Genomic DNA, 15,152 nt, shown 5'->3' with positions numbered 1-15,152 from the left:
TCGGGTGTTGCCTGGCTGTCGCCCCTTCATCCAAACGCTGCTGATGGCTCGTGTATGACCGGAGAAGAGACTTTGGATTGTCTCCTGTCACACCTGGGCCAAAAAAACCCCATCTATTTGATTTGACAGGAATACTTGGATTTCTCTGACAGTGACATGATGGGCTCTCTGAAGGCTCTCCAGGAGTGGTGTCGGATACAGTGTGAACATTACAACGAGGTGGAAATAAAGGACATGTCAACGTCCTTTCGGGACGGGTTGGCATTTTGTGCAATAATACATCGTTACAGACCAGAGCTGATGTAAGTAACCCGAAGACAAATGGTGTAACACTGTTGTTCAATAGATAGCTTCTAATACTGCAACGGATTTGTACATAACACGAGGGCTGCTGATAGGTGCTGATGATCGATAGCTGCATTAAAACTAAACCCATGTTAACAGTTAGGATTTTAGGCAGCTATAGGAGTGACCGACTGTTAACTACTGTCTTTAAAATTTATTAACACTGTAATGATGGTCCAGTCTGGATACAAATACACAACTCAGTTTGAAGTCATGAACTCATCTCTGCTCTGAATTGTTTCATGATAAGTTTAACAAGGACTGAGATTATGTTAGGCCTCTGACAACAAAGATTAGATTTTCTTGTTTTTTGGATACATTTTAAGTAGAAAGCTTCTTAATCCAGAATTACACAGTAGCATAGCTGAATGTTAATCTGCTAGTTGTTAAATAACTTCTCCTAAACACAGAAGCAAAGAATATGCCATCTGTGTCACATTTTCATCACACTATACTTTTGTAATGTGCATGTGTATGCATCGTAGCCAAAAACACCTGCAATAATATAATAACGTAACATAACATTACAGAATGAGAGACCAGTGTGCTGTAAATAACACAGTCTGACAAGCCATGTAACATGTCTGTAATAACACACCCCTCCTCCAGGCATTTTACACCTACACACACACACAGATCAGAATCTACCACCAGACACAACCGCTGTTTCATTGTGATTCAAATGAAATGAAAACAGAGATCAGGAGATGATGTGTCGTGTAACTCGCACGCAGCTCAGTAAATTGGACGAGCCATTGCTGGTGTGTTTAATTTAATGAGGAGCAGCCTGACACTTTTAGTACTAACCATCTCTCATACAAGAGGGCCTTCATGATCATGTTTTAAATCTTAATCTGGGACTGGTGTGTTGGTACTGATCAAGACAGGTGAATCATTTGATTAGAAGTGTTTCTGTTGTTTGCTGTGTGACAGTAAACACACACAGAGACTCTGACCTTCACATGACTCACATTAGACACACACGTCTGTGGAAAAAGCACCAGTCCTCCTGTGTGGCATAATGTGGCTCTGTGTAGCTCAGTGGATAGAGCATGATGTTGACTGCATCAGGATTAATGATTTGATTCCTACTGAAAACAGCTCAACTCAACGAGCCTTGTTGTTTTTGGAGGATTGTGAAAAAGCATCTAGTAAACGGCCTCCTCTGTCCCTGAGGAGGAGAAATGTGATGCGACGGAATGACTTCAGACAATAAGCGTCTTGCTCATGCCGCCGTTTGGCTCAGATGATCCAGACTTTTGTGAGCAAATTGGACTACGCTTGGATGGCAGCGGGGCAAACATTCACTGGGACCGCTCACCGAAGGACAAGTCGGTGAAGTGGAATTTATTTGCACACGCAGCACACAGCAGTGAAGCTGAAAGTCCGAGAGTGGACAAATCCTAAACGGCCGTCTTTTCAGCTCTGCCTCTTCAATTTGTGTCCCAGCATGCCTTTCCCACTCGGCCCTCTGTGTACAGTAGCCTCAGCGGCCTGATCCAGACAGACAGTCCGTCAGGCTAATCTGCAGCTGAGACCTCCGCCTGTCAAACTGGATTTAGCTCTAATGCCGGGCCCGGCCATTGTAGTGCTGCTCTGCTCTCTGAGGCCGATGTATTCTCATCTAAATACATCACGGCCATGCAGCAGGGAGACGTTCCTGCAGCCGTGGCCTCATCTGAATCTCTTCAGGCGAGACCAACTGTCACTCAAAGCCAATGAAGAAGGGCTTGATATTATGAGTGCAGTGCGTCGTCTGTGGCCCAGTTAACAAAAGTTCATGGGAGAGTCCCATTAAAATGATATTTAAATTCAGTGGTGCTTAATATGCAGCTGTTCACACTGTATCAGCCATTTTAGATCATTTTGCCGCAGTTGACTTAAAAGGTCTACAGGATGCACGTTTGTTCCACCACATCCTCAACTAAAACTATTTTTGATTGTTTAGGTATTTATAAACTTGACTGTCATGATATGATCCAATCGCAATGCCTTATATTCGCAAGTAAACACAAATCTTCATATCTGTCTGAACTAGATTTACCGGTCCTTCCAGGTTTTGATCATGTTGATTTCCAATACCTGACACACACACATTGTGACACACACACACACTCTCTCTCACATCCCTTAGCAGTCCTCTTTCCCAAAATAAACCTTGGAAAGAGACTCCAGTCACAACGGATTAGGTTCTCAATTCAGATCACACACACATCACTCCATCACCCGTGTGAATGTCGGAACATATCTGAACTAACAACTGTTAAAGCACAAATTCTTTTTTTTAAGCTGCCGCTGTTTTAGCCGGCTGTGCTGGTAGATCTGACGCAGCGGGCCTGTTTTGACATGATCTTGATGTTCGAGCCTGTGCGTGTGCGTGTGACCATGGGAACTAGATTAGAGAGAACAGAGGTCACTTTGTGCAAGTCCAACACGGAGCTCATTCAGAGGGGGTTTTTTTTTCTTGAGAGTTCCACACGGTCCCTGCAAGCTCTCGCCGAGGTCGTGCTGTTTTTTCCGCCTCTGCGTTGTTCAGACTGCCACACGCTTCTGCCAACATACCTTTACTTATGCAAGCAAACACACTGTCATCCTGGAAACACCTCAGACATTTTCCATTTTTACTGCAGGATGTTTACTGCCTTTAGTCCCTCGCTTCAGGCCTTTAATAGCTGTGCCTTGTAATTATCACCACATCAGTCCTGTTTGCTGCTGCTCCTTCTTCACTTTTTGTCCTTATGGGGTTTTTTTTTTTTCACTACAGGCATCATTAATGTGTGGTTTGGCAGCGTTGCTTGCTGGGCCAGTTGCGAAGCATGACCGATCACCAGTTCTGTCTGTCACGCTGTCAAGCCAATAATAGAGTTTTGATGGTTCATAACATACGTGGAAATAGGTCAAAGAGCTAAATACAGTACGGTCCTTATGTATCAGTATAACCTGGACAAGTTATTTCTTTATGGTGCTGCCCTAAAAGGAGACATCATGAGTTACAGTTGTTGCAGGCTATATTAACAGTATCAGACAGACCGTACTGAGCCGAGCTGCAGCCGTATATCTCTCAAATGTTGTTTTGAATTTTAACTTCATATTTCTGTTTTATCACTGCAGAGATTTTGGCTCGCTGTCTAAAGAAAATGTCTACGAGAACAACCAACTGGTGAGTCCATTTTACAGTCTTATGTTCTGAGGTTTGATGTTTTTGTGTCTTATCATCGTCGTTTTGTTGTCTCCATTCACGGGAGGCTGAGTTAAATCAGCCGACCTAACTGTTATCTGTCACTCAGCTTCAGCCGTTGCATCTGTTAATGCATGTGCTTTGCCCAGCCCTAAAATTATTCACCCTCATTACATGCAGTCATCATGGGTGTGACTTCGGCGTATTTGAGTTTCTGTGGGGAGAAGTGTGCTATGTAATCCAGATGAATCCTGACTAGGAATAAGCGAGAGCAAACAGGGTGAGGAGGAGGAGAAAGCAGAAAACTGTCTTACACGAGCCTGCGGGGGGAGACGATCTGGAGAGGTTTGCTGACCATGCAGCTTTACATTCTAAGTGGGTTGAAACCAGCTCAAAACTTTTTAAAAAACATCTTTCCCTCATTGGGTTTTTCCACATTGTCTGAAAGCCAACAGGACATTGGGGGATGAAATGGGAGTCTCCTCATTTTCAGCCTGAGATCAACTTTGGCCGGTCTTTGCTGCTGTTTGATATTCTTTTTTTATCCTGCAGCGTTCAGGGAAAGCAAAGCAGTTGGTGGTAGCACCAGAAACGAACTCCCAGTCGGCCGGCTGTTGTTTTGTTTTGGGTTTTTAATACAGCTTCAATAAACTCACTGTATCCACAAGGCACTACTGTAAATACAGAGAGCATGCAAAGCTCCTAAATCAGGTTTAACTCCTCTCATTTGTTCATGGTTGTCTCTCCAGGGATTACTAATTTCCCTTTCATACTGGAGTCATAAACACAGGCCTAACATAAACAAGCATTAAACCCACGTTTACCCTTTTTATATGACTTCTTTCATGTTAATCTCTTGTCAGCATTAAGAGACTCTAGCGTGCTACTGTAGTTCACACTCCGCTGCTATCTATAGAATCACGCTGAGTATTACTGCAGAGGTGCAAATTAAGCTACTGTAAGTTTTGGTCACCACCACATACTTACGCTATTTCACCCATGAGGTGTTTGTATTTTCATTTAGTTGAATTTTTAAGTAGAGCTGCAGCAATTAATTGTTCAGTCGACTAATCATTTTCAAGCAAAATGCCAAATATTTGCTGGTTTCAGCTTCTTAAATGTCAGAGTTTAATGCATTTCTTGGTCATACAGGAAAGTAAACTGAATATCTTTGGACATATTTCAGTATTTTATGACACTTTACAGACGAAATTATTCAAGATCAGTCTGCCTTACATGTAGGCAGGTCGCGTCATCCTGACACGCATCGATGCATTTCAGCTTTCATGTGTCTGGAAGTCTGAAAGGAGTATGAATCATAATTGCATCCCGGTTGGACGCTCATCTGACTGATCTCATGAATCAGTAATGTTAATATTGATAGAACATTAAAAAATGTTTTAAATAAACTGCAGCAAAGTACATCTGTAAACCTAAGAATAGAGAAGTATTCAGCTATGATGCAGGTATTATTTACATCCTGCAGCACAGTGTATTCTGATGTATAATAGACTGCAGCAAAGTAGATCTGTAGACCTAAGAATAGAGAAGTATTCAGCTATGATGCAGGTATTATTTACATCCTGCAGCACAGTGTATTCTGATGAGTTTAGTTCCACTTTACTCATATGTGGCTTTTGTTGGCTGGATTTTAGTGTCGTGTGACGGCCAAGGATTGTCTCCGCGTTGTTATGCAACCTTACACACCCTCTCATTTCCTCATTGGACTTTTCATTTGACTGATGGTTAACCTCAAGGTATAACACATGACAATATGAGCAGCTGATAATGGTGCAACACGATGTTATAAGCTATTCAGGGTATTGTGTAGCTGCTGGTTGCTGCACGCATGCATCACTCTATCTTCACTTAGACTCAGTATGTAATATGATAACCTGCATAAAGAGTCCCTGAGGGTTATTTAGAATAATTGGCACATGTAAACACACTGCCTACTGTTTTCTCTGCTTCATACTTATCTACAACATCTTCCTTATCTCCTACCCTCCCAACCCCGCTTCCTCTTCCCTCGTCGCTTCATCGTAGGCCTTTGAAGTGGCCGAGACGCAGCTGGGGATTCCAGCCCTGTTGGACCCAGAGGATATGGTGTCCATGAAAGTGCCTGACAGGCTCAGCATCATCACCTACGTCTCCCAGTACTACAACTTTTTCAACAATAAGTCTCAAGGTTGGTGAACGCTGCATTCAGAGCAGCAATGTGCACCCTCTTAACTCAGTAGTTGTTTTTCTGACTCAGCATTAGATGATGATTTTGACTTCTGGAAAAATGTACATCAAGTATGTTTTCCATCTGATCATTTCAGAGCCATAAATACCCCAAGACCCTTGACACAGAGCATCGTAACTCATGGTTATGACTGTAACTTTCATCATTTATAGCGAGTTTATATCATTAACTGACAACTTCTCTGCCCGCAGCAAACCCTCCTTGTATAAAGAGGCTTAGTTCTGTCAGTCACAATGAGCCAGCCCAGAAAAGGCCTCCAACCCCTCTGGAAGAAAACGTGGTTGAATCTGAGGTAAGAACAGGACTTGGCACCAGGAGAGCGTACGCAGAGGCCAACAGGAATTACTCTCGTGCATGTGTCGATCCACATTCTCTTAAATTACTGCGGTCCTGGTAATCTGAAGGCCGCACTAAAACTCAACAATCTCCGCATGAAGTTTCCACTGAAGCTGCATGTTAAGTTTGATTTTTTTTAGGTTCCATTTTATTAACAAGAGTCCTTCAGTGGACTGGATAAGCACACTGCAACCTCACGTCTTTAATAGTATTTTAGTGTGTATCTGAAGCCTTGGAATATATATATATCATTTTGCATGTGCAGTTTTGGGGGTATTTAGTCATCGGATCTGTACAATACAAATCCCATCCTGTCATTTCAGTGCAACAATGTACAATAAGCAGATACATATTTTTATAAGTACTACTTCCTTGTTTGGGCTTTGTGTTGCACAGCAGGGAAAAAACCAAACAACAGAGGTAGAGTAAGTCTATAAAGATAGACTCTGTATCCTGTCTCTCTTTTCTTTCGCATGCCCTCATATTCTTTCCTCCATCCCCGTACTTCCACGTACTGGCATCCTCCTCCTCAACTTCAACCCCCCCCCCCCCCTTTCCCTTCTTTAGGTGGAAATCCATTCCACTCCCTCTTCTTCCTGTTCTTCTTCCTCCTCACATCTGATCCCCCCTCCACTCTCTGGTCCTCCTGAGCCTAGGCAGTAGGATGGGGGTGGTGGGTGGGCTAGGAGGTGAAAGCAAAAACAGATAGGTCAGTGTTTTTTTTTGTTTTTGTTTTTGTTTTTTTGCTCTTTTTTTAACCACCTTTTGTACATAAAAGACTAACACTGTGTGCCAAGTTTTGGAATATGTTGCTGCTAACCCCTTTTTATTTACTCCACTCAAATAAAAAGCCCAAATGCCTGACACAATATATCAACCCTAAGATATCAATCATATCTAAAAAATAATATGTGAGTCCCAGGAGCTACTAACCCAAGCTGTTTGGATTTTTTTTACTAATAAAAAGTTCTTTTATCATGACCTACTTTTATGTATCAATCAGATGATGTTTTAACATGAAAAAGAAATGCGGTAGTGAATCAATGAGAGTAGATTGTCAAAGTAACGAGTAGATGTAGCGAGCTTAAACAGAAGAATCCGCAATCCTCAAATCCTGACTCCGTGTTTGATCTCCCCCCTCCCCTCCCCTCCTCCATTACTCTCCATCTCCCCTCTTCCCCCCCCGCCGCCACCTCCCTTCAAATAACGTCGCCTGCATTAGCTGATCAAGCCCGCCGAAGCAGGCGTAGATGCGGTCGCAGCGTTGAGACGCAGCACGCTCAGCAGCACCTGCGCCGCCTGTCAAAAACACGTCCATCTGGTGCAGAGGTTCCTGGTGGATGGCAAGCTCTACCATCGCAACTGCTTCAGGTGAACACCGCAGCTACTCACTACCGTGTGTCACAAACGTTTTGTTTAGCCATGAGTGAAATTAGGTTCTGGTGATTTTCAGTTATAATCCCTGAGATTTCAGTTCCGGTTGACTTGGCAACACCTGCGGTTGCTGTTATAAGAGCGAGGGTGGTTTAATACTGCAGCAAAATGCAACAGAAGAGCAATGGAGTGTGTCTCTTAATAATGCAATCAAACATAGTGAAGGGGAACTCCGCTGTTTTTACGCATCAAAGTCTGTTTACAGATATATACTACTGTATATATTAAAAAAGTTCCATGCTGTTCGGAGTTGAAGACTGCAGATCAAAATCTTGGGGGGAGAGACATGAGGTACCAGACCTCTGTAGTTCTCATCTCTGCTTCAGGCGAGCAGCTCAAGGCTACATTAGCTCCTACTAGCATAACACACCTGAATCTGTGCAGTCAAGTGAATTGAGGTGCTGTGGGGTTAATGCAGGCAGCAGGTGCTAAATCAGCAGAGTACTCTTTTAATAAAGACGTTATCCGTCAAGCATGACATACGTAAACCTCAGTCTGATTTCATGCTGCAACCTGTGCAAGAAGTTTTCTACAAAACAGCAGGGCAGTTAAAGGAGTTAGTTCCCTTGATGAGGAGCCTGCAACCTTTTATCTTGTTGCTCGGCTTCAGAGGCTTTTTTCCTTTAAAAAAAACCAAACATAAATAGTATCTAAAATGGGGTGTAATGTCATTCAAATCTTAAGGATTATAACTTAAACAGCAGAAAGAAATGCATCAACAGATTTTGTCCGTATAAAGGAATACCAGATTACTCTGTGTATTATTTTGTCATACTTGTGCTTGTATTTTCTTATCTCAGTCTCATCTATGACCTGTCGTAGATCTCACTGTCCTCCCGTGTCACTCTCCTCTCAGGTGCACCGAGTGTCGCAGCACTTTGCTCCCCGGATCCTACAGATTAGGAACCGACTCTGGGGCATTGGTGTGCACGCATCACCTCTCGAGGCCTGCTTTAGCCAATCAGAACGGCCGGCCAGATCTTAGTAAGAGGCCTGGTCTAGTTGAGTCTGCCAGGATTGGGCACAGCGCCCCTCACTTCTCAGAGAGGGACCAGACAAACACTTCATCCCCTGCGATTAGAGCGAATGATACTGACGTGCCTGGCGACTCTGTCACAGTCGCTCCTGTTACAACAAACGAAGCACACCCGTTGGAAAACACAAAAGAGATGGATGAGAGTGGAGACACGGTGGAGAAACCGCGTTCCTCTTCTCCTCCCAACCCTTTCGATGAGAGTGATGAGGAGGAAGAGGAGGAGGATGAAGGAGCTAAAGAGGAAGAGACTCAAACACCGGACAAACACAAGGCTAACGGGGACATCACTTCTACACCTGTCAGTCATCAGGAAGGTGTCGGTCGGCCAGTGCCGGCTCCCCGCAGGGTGTCTGAACCCACCGCTCCTCCTCGCCCTTCCCCTCGGGTCAGGCTTCCCCGCGCAGACGGCCTTATAGTCGGTACGTGTTGTCGCAGAATGGAAATGATTGTGAAGGTGAAAGTGGGATTTGTTGATAGATATTCATCCTCATATTTTATCTGAAATCACAGGTGAACATCAGAAGCCTCCGACTCCTCCCAAACCTCGAGAAAGATCCCAGTCTCCTGGAAGGTAGCGGAATTTCTATTAAAACCTCTTTTCCTGTCCATTTCTTTCATTTCATCTACCTCTGTCATATTCATTGCAATTCTGAAAGCATCTCATTACAGCATGTCATCGTTTGCTCCCACTGTATCGTGTGTGCTGTCTTACCCTCTGTAAACCCCCCCCCCCTCCATCCTTATCTGTGTATCTCACCATCACAGCCTGTCCAGTGGCACCCATAAACCCAAAGACCCGCCTTGGCTCGCCCTGGTCCAATCAGAGCACAAGAAGAAGAAAGCCCCTCCCCCTCCCCCTACAGGACTGGCTACCCCTCCCAACGTAGGCTCTCTGTCCTCTCTCAAAGGCGAGGGCTCCAGACCGAGCACCCCCCCTCCACCCGCCAACCCATTCGACGATGACGACGACGAAAACAACGAGGAGGAAGAAGAAGGAGGTGAGATTCCAACAGTGGGGGCCTCTCACCCGTGGTACCACATCACTCATGCGGATGATGCCGCAGGTGCAGACACCCCCCCTAGTGGAGGAAGCTCATCCCGCTCTGCCAGCCCGGGGGGCAGGAACAAGAAACGGCCGGCGCCCCGTGCTCCACAGCCTCCTGCCGGTAACCAAGGTGAGAAGATGTCAGCTAACCACATTACATTGTAAAAACACAGAGGAGATATCTTCATTTTGACCTCTGTTCCTCTATAGGAATGAAATGCAAAGAGGTCACCTGTATTCACACATTTGTCCTGCTTATGTGAGAATTACAGCTATATTTTAAACATTCTCCCAGTTCATTGAAGCAAATCTAACTGGAGAAATGAATGTAAACACAGTAGATAGTATTAATATATAACATTTTAACATTAGATTTCTCTGACTGCTTTATGTTAAGCTTTATTGTCCTGCTATGTGATGAGTGCTGCCCTGTATGTGTTGATGTATTTGCTTGTGTTTGAGTAGGTAATATTACTCTGTAGGTTCTCTACAGCCGCTGGTTTCATAACACACTCACTGTTCTGTTTTGCAAATTGCAACCAGGCCTTTCTTTTCTTGAGGCATGGGGTTTATTTCCTGTGGTGAACCTCTGAGGTTATGCTGATGTAGTCTTGTTTTTGCCCCCGTCTCTGACTGTGCATCCTGAAGTGTTCTTAATCTGTTGTTTTGACTTTTTCTTATCCTTCTGTCTCGAGCTGCAACGACAGACAGATAACTTATCGCCAACTATTTTGATCATTTATAAATAGTTTTTCGGGTATTTTTTAAGAGCAATTCTCTGCTTCCTTATGAGTATTTTCCGGTTTCTTCAGTCTTCTGTGATACTGAACTGAATATCTCTGGTTTGCAGACTGTTGGTCAGGACATAACAAGACATTTTAGGATGCATCTAGTGCTTTGGGAAACAGTGTTAGACATTTTCTGACATTGTAACGACCAAACAATGAATCAATTTAATTGAGAAAATAATAAAATAATTAATAGTTAATGAAAATAATCATTAGTTGTACTCCTGCAGTAGTCATTTGTGTTTCTACACATCTGCTGAGCTCACTAGTGTGTCCTTGCTTCATACTAATGTTCCACACAGTTGGCCATGAAGTACTGATGAAACAGAATACAAAATAACCTTTGCTCCACTATAATGAGTATGTACGGTTTTTGTATCTATTTAAAGGGATTCAGTTCCTACACGGTACATCCCACATGGATTCCAATACCCTGAAATTGAAAAATGAAAGTTGTCAGTTCAGCTTCATGGATATTGTTTCACTTTATCTGTGCTGGAGTACAAAGTACAGCACTGACAGAACAAAACATTGTCTGTGTCAATGTACTGATGGACTAAAAACAGGAGGAGCAAGATCTTGGTTGTAGATATTCATTGTTTTTTGTCTCCCCCTCCCCCCCATCCTGTCTCCATTCAATCTATTCCAACTATTTTAAATCTGGTTTCATTTCTCCTCTTTATTTTTTTTTACTGAACCCTCTTTTTCCTCCTCAGTTCTCATTCACTCTCAGCCCTCCTCTTGCTCTCCCTCTCCAGCTCTCAGCATAGAGAGTCTGTCCTCTGGCTCAGACCACAGCTCCTCCCAGCCCCGCTCGGGTGGCGGTGCCAGCAGCGACCAGGAACACTCCTTCACCAAAAGCGTCTCAGAGCCTTCCATCTGTTCACCGTGCAACTCCACGGCCTCCCCTTCCTCCTCCTCCACCGAGCGTCTGCCTCATCCCTCCCCGGGCCCCTCCCCTTCCCCCGTGCCGTCAAATGCCAGCTCCGCTCCGGCCACTCCACAGACCAGCCGCAGCTCGGGGAACAAAGGGACAGGGGCCCCGCCGCCGCGCCCCACAACCACCCCGAGCCCGTTAGCCTCAGGGGCCAGCGTTTCACACAACAAGGTAATAGGACCACCTTCAAATAAGCAATATAAAGCAATAAACTTCACACGCTACATTCCACCTGCGTCTTTTTTCTCATTTTAGAGGATTTGTAAGGAGAATCCGTTCAACAGGAAAGCTTCTCCCTCCCCTGCTAAATCCAAAACCAAACCCCCAAAAGGCCCTCGTCCTGCCAGACCTCCGGCCCCTGGCCACGGCTTCCCGCTTATCAAACGCAAGGTACAACAAAACTCAAGGCAGAATATATGTTTTTATCGAAAGAATGTGCTAAAGAAACACTGAAATAGTTAATTCGCTCCTCATGTTCACCCAGGTGCAGTCAGATCAGTACATCCCAGTGGAGGACATCCACGGAGAGATGGGTCAGCTGGAGAAACAGCTGGATGAGCTGGAGCAGAGGGGAGTCGAGCTGGAGAAGAAGCTGAGAGACAACCCGAACGGTATTGCATCACAGTGATCAAGAGGGAGATTCTTCATTATTAATTAAATCCACTTAGAGTTGTGCTAGTTGTAATTTTTCATTTTAATATGTAACAATTTAAAGATATAAAACCTCTCAACATGCTGTGCATAAGTTTCTCTATATTCAAAATAGAAACATTACAAACATATTACTTCACAATAATAATACATTGTAATTAACTTTTAAATATTAAGAACTCTAACAAGAAAAAATGTCACTGAGTCAAAAAGCTACAATGATTGGATTTCGCCTGAAAGACCAATAGGTAACACTATAAATTATATTGTATGTAAGTATACTCAAGTATATATCTGTGTTCCTCTGCTGTGCTTTCAGATGAGGATGAGGAGCGCCTATTGGTGGACTGGTTCACTCTCATTCATGAGAAACACCTTTTAGTGCGACGAGAAGCCGAACTGGTCTACACGTAAGTACCAGACGTTAGAATCATGGGACGTCAATTCCAGTCGGCCACCAGAGTAACAATCCACCCACAGTCTGACCTTTGACTATGACTGCAAATTTGAAGCAGTTCCTGAAAATATAAAGTTTACTGGAAGTTACTAAAGAGTAACTGGAAGTTTTTAAAAAATGAATCAGAAATTGACAGTTTGTAATGTGTGTGTGTGTTTGTGTGTACTGTAGGGCGAAGCAGCAGAATCTGGAGGAGAGGCAAGCTGATGTGGAGTACGAGCTGAGGTGTCTTCTCAACAAACCAGGTGTGTTTTAGTCAGATTCACCGCCCTCATGTTTGTTTGTTATGCTTGACTCATGTTACAAAGCAATAAGCTGACACCCAGGTGTCATTTGGCCTTTCTAATTATGTAATGTAATCTGTGTGTAACATTCACACACAGATTATATTAAACAACAACCACTATAGTCTTATCTGCAACAGAAAACAACAGCATTTCCACATGTGTTCAATAGAACCTACACAATAACACACCATTGGCTCTATTATATTCTATTATATCTTAATAGGAACTAAACCCCTGAAGGACTTTCTGTTGACCAAATTCTATTTCACTTGATATGCTGTTGTAATATTTACTTTGTGAACTCACTTATGTTACAACAATTGGAACTAAACACAACATTAAATCATTCGTCATCCCTTCTTCCTCAGAGAAAGACTGGACTGATGAGGACAAGAGCCGGGAGCAGGAGCTCATGGCTGAGCTGGTGACCATCATCGAACAGCGCAACCAAATTGTCAATAACATGGACCAGGACAGACAGAGGTAATCAATAATTGGCAGTTGCTGTGTGTCCCTGCAGTGAAGCAGGATGTATTAAGAGGTGATACTTTGTTACTAGCAACAATCTAACCGCTCATCTGTCACAGGGAAGAAGAGGAGGATAAACTTATGGAAGCCATGCTGAAGAAAAAAGGTAGGATGGTGTGTCAGCTTCATTCATAGCAGGTTAAAGTACATTTTGATAATCTGTGTCAGTAATTTTTTAATAAAAATACATTTGTGAGAGGATATCTTTGACTTTTGGACTGTTAATTGGACTAAAACAAGCAATTTAGTGCCATTTGGAAATTTTGATTAGCACTATTTTTGGACATTTATATACAGAGATTAAACTAAAGAGCTAAAAATCCCAGTAGAGATGCTTACTATCTACTATGTGAAGCAAACCTTAATTTTCTTTCTCATTTTCATCCACGTCAGACTTCCATAAAGAGCCAGAGGGAGAGCAGCAGCAGAAGAAAAAAGGGGCAAAATTCAAACCCATTAAGGTGCTCAAGCGGTTGAGCCACAAAGGAGACCCTGGGAAGAGCCAGAGCCCCCGCAAAGAGAAAAGCTGAACAGCTGAGAACGGACACATTCTCCTCCAAGAGGATATGAAACTATTTTAACAAGACAACACGAAAAGGATGTGAGAGAAGAAACATCAAGGTCAAGAAAAAAAAAAAAGATGAATTCTCTAAATGTCATTAATGACTTGAAGTGCAATCCAGAGTCCACTCCCTGCTCAACGTCTTACTTGATACTACTACAGAAAGAACGTTTTTGAGTTGCCTTTTATGTGTTTTTAAAGAGACAGTGTAACAACTTAAGTGCTTTAAGAGCCAATGCATTTGTATGTGTAAGCTCCATGACCGTTCAAGCTAGTGAAGCATAGATTTTCAAATTACTGCACTGATTTGTTGCATGTTGTTGCTTCACTGTCCCTGCTTTGGTCAAAGTTCAACAAAGACTCATCAGCTGATATCTCATCAAGTTCTCATCCTGACTCGCTCCTCTGCTCCTCGTGTTCGCAGGTCAGCAGACGGATATCGGAGAGGGTTTTCACATGTCTGGTTTGAGCCTGTGGTACTAGTGAAAGTTGTTGTTTTTTTGAATAAATGTTGCTTTAAATTTTGCAACCTCTACCCTTGAAATGGTCAATCAACAGTGGACACGTATAAGCCCTTCTAGCTGCTATAATACCATCATTTGTGGTCTCCTTGTTTTTAGTCTCTTGAGCCATCGTTCCGCGATGGTATCATGTGTGTAAATTCATATCATCGGAAACATTGTGGATGAACGTAGTTACAGTATTTATGAGTGTGTGACTGGGGAAAAAAAGCGACTGATGTAGAAAATGTGAGGCGTGGAGGAGAGCGTCATAGAAAGTATTAAACTGCCTGTTAGAGAGTTTTATTAACACGAAAAGGTCACATGCAGTAGTGAATATTAGAAAATGTCATATATTTTAACAACTGTAGTAAAACAGGTTTATAACAGTTTTAACTTTTTGGGGAAAAGGTGTATATGCGATCATTAATTTATATTTTACTATGCCTTTCTGTGTGTTTCCATGTTTTGCCTTAAAAGTGGATAGGAACGACCTGTTTTTTGTACGAGTGCCATTAATTTAATTGCAACCATGTGGATTAATGTCATCTGTCCGAGTTAATGTAAATGTCTATGTTTAGCTCATTCTGTATTTGTTTTGTCATTTAGATTTGTCTTAAGTGTATTTGTCCTCCATCGTGTTTCTGCTCTGTGCCTGTCTTCCTGTCTAGCTGAAACCAAGGGCTTCTGTAACGCAGCATCTCTATCAGCTATTGTTTGTCCTAAAACGGCAGCAGGATTCTTTAAAATATAAAAAAAAAATACTGACACTGGAAGACAGACGAATAAAATAAATTCATGCGAGTAGTTTATGTTTGTG

At 43.0% G+C, this 15,152-nt stretch overlaps 1 protein-coding gene across 2 annotated transcripts; it reads left to right on the top strand.

The window, feature by feature from the left end:
- The first annotated feature begins 143 nt into the window (after window positions 1–143).
- micall1a (MICAL-like 1a) lies at window positions 144–15,137 on the top strand. Of its 2 annotated transcripts, none has more exons than XM_062441203.1 (16): window positions 144–302; window positions 3,457–3,505; window positions 5,570–5,711; window positions 5,963–6,063; window positions 7,330–7,478; window positions 8,398–8,996; window positions 9,088–9,148; window positions 9,343–9,752; window positions 11,169–11,518; window positions 11,603–11,737; window positions 11,832–11,958; window positions 12,318–12,408; window positions 12,627–12,700; window positions 13,111–13,225; window positions 13,330–13,376; window positions 13,664–15,137. In XM_062441203.1, the coding sequence occupies exons 1-16, from the start codon at window positions 157–159 to the stop codon at window positions 13,798–13,800; spliced, it is 2,733 nt and encodes a 910-aa protein (XP_062297187.1). In that variant the 5' UTR covers window positions 144–156; the 3' UTR covers window positions 13,801–15,137. The 2 variants fall into 2 exon arrangements, with proteins under 2 accessions (XP_062297187.1, XP_062297178.1); XM_062441194.1 differs by having other exon boundaries at window positions 11,127–11,518.
- The last annotated feature ends 15 nt before the right edge of the window (window positions 15,138–15,152 follow it).

Source organism: Scomber scombrus, chromosome 2 (genome assembly GCF_963691925.1).
Source record: "Scomber scombrus chromosome 2, fScoSco1.1, whole genome shotgun sequence".
Classification (NCBI taxonomy): Eukaryota; Metazoa; Chordata; class Actinopteri; order Scombriformes; family Scombridae; genus Scomber; species Scomber scombrus.
This window is presented reverse-complemented; position numbering and strand designations above follow the sequence as displayed.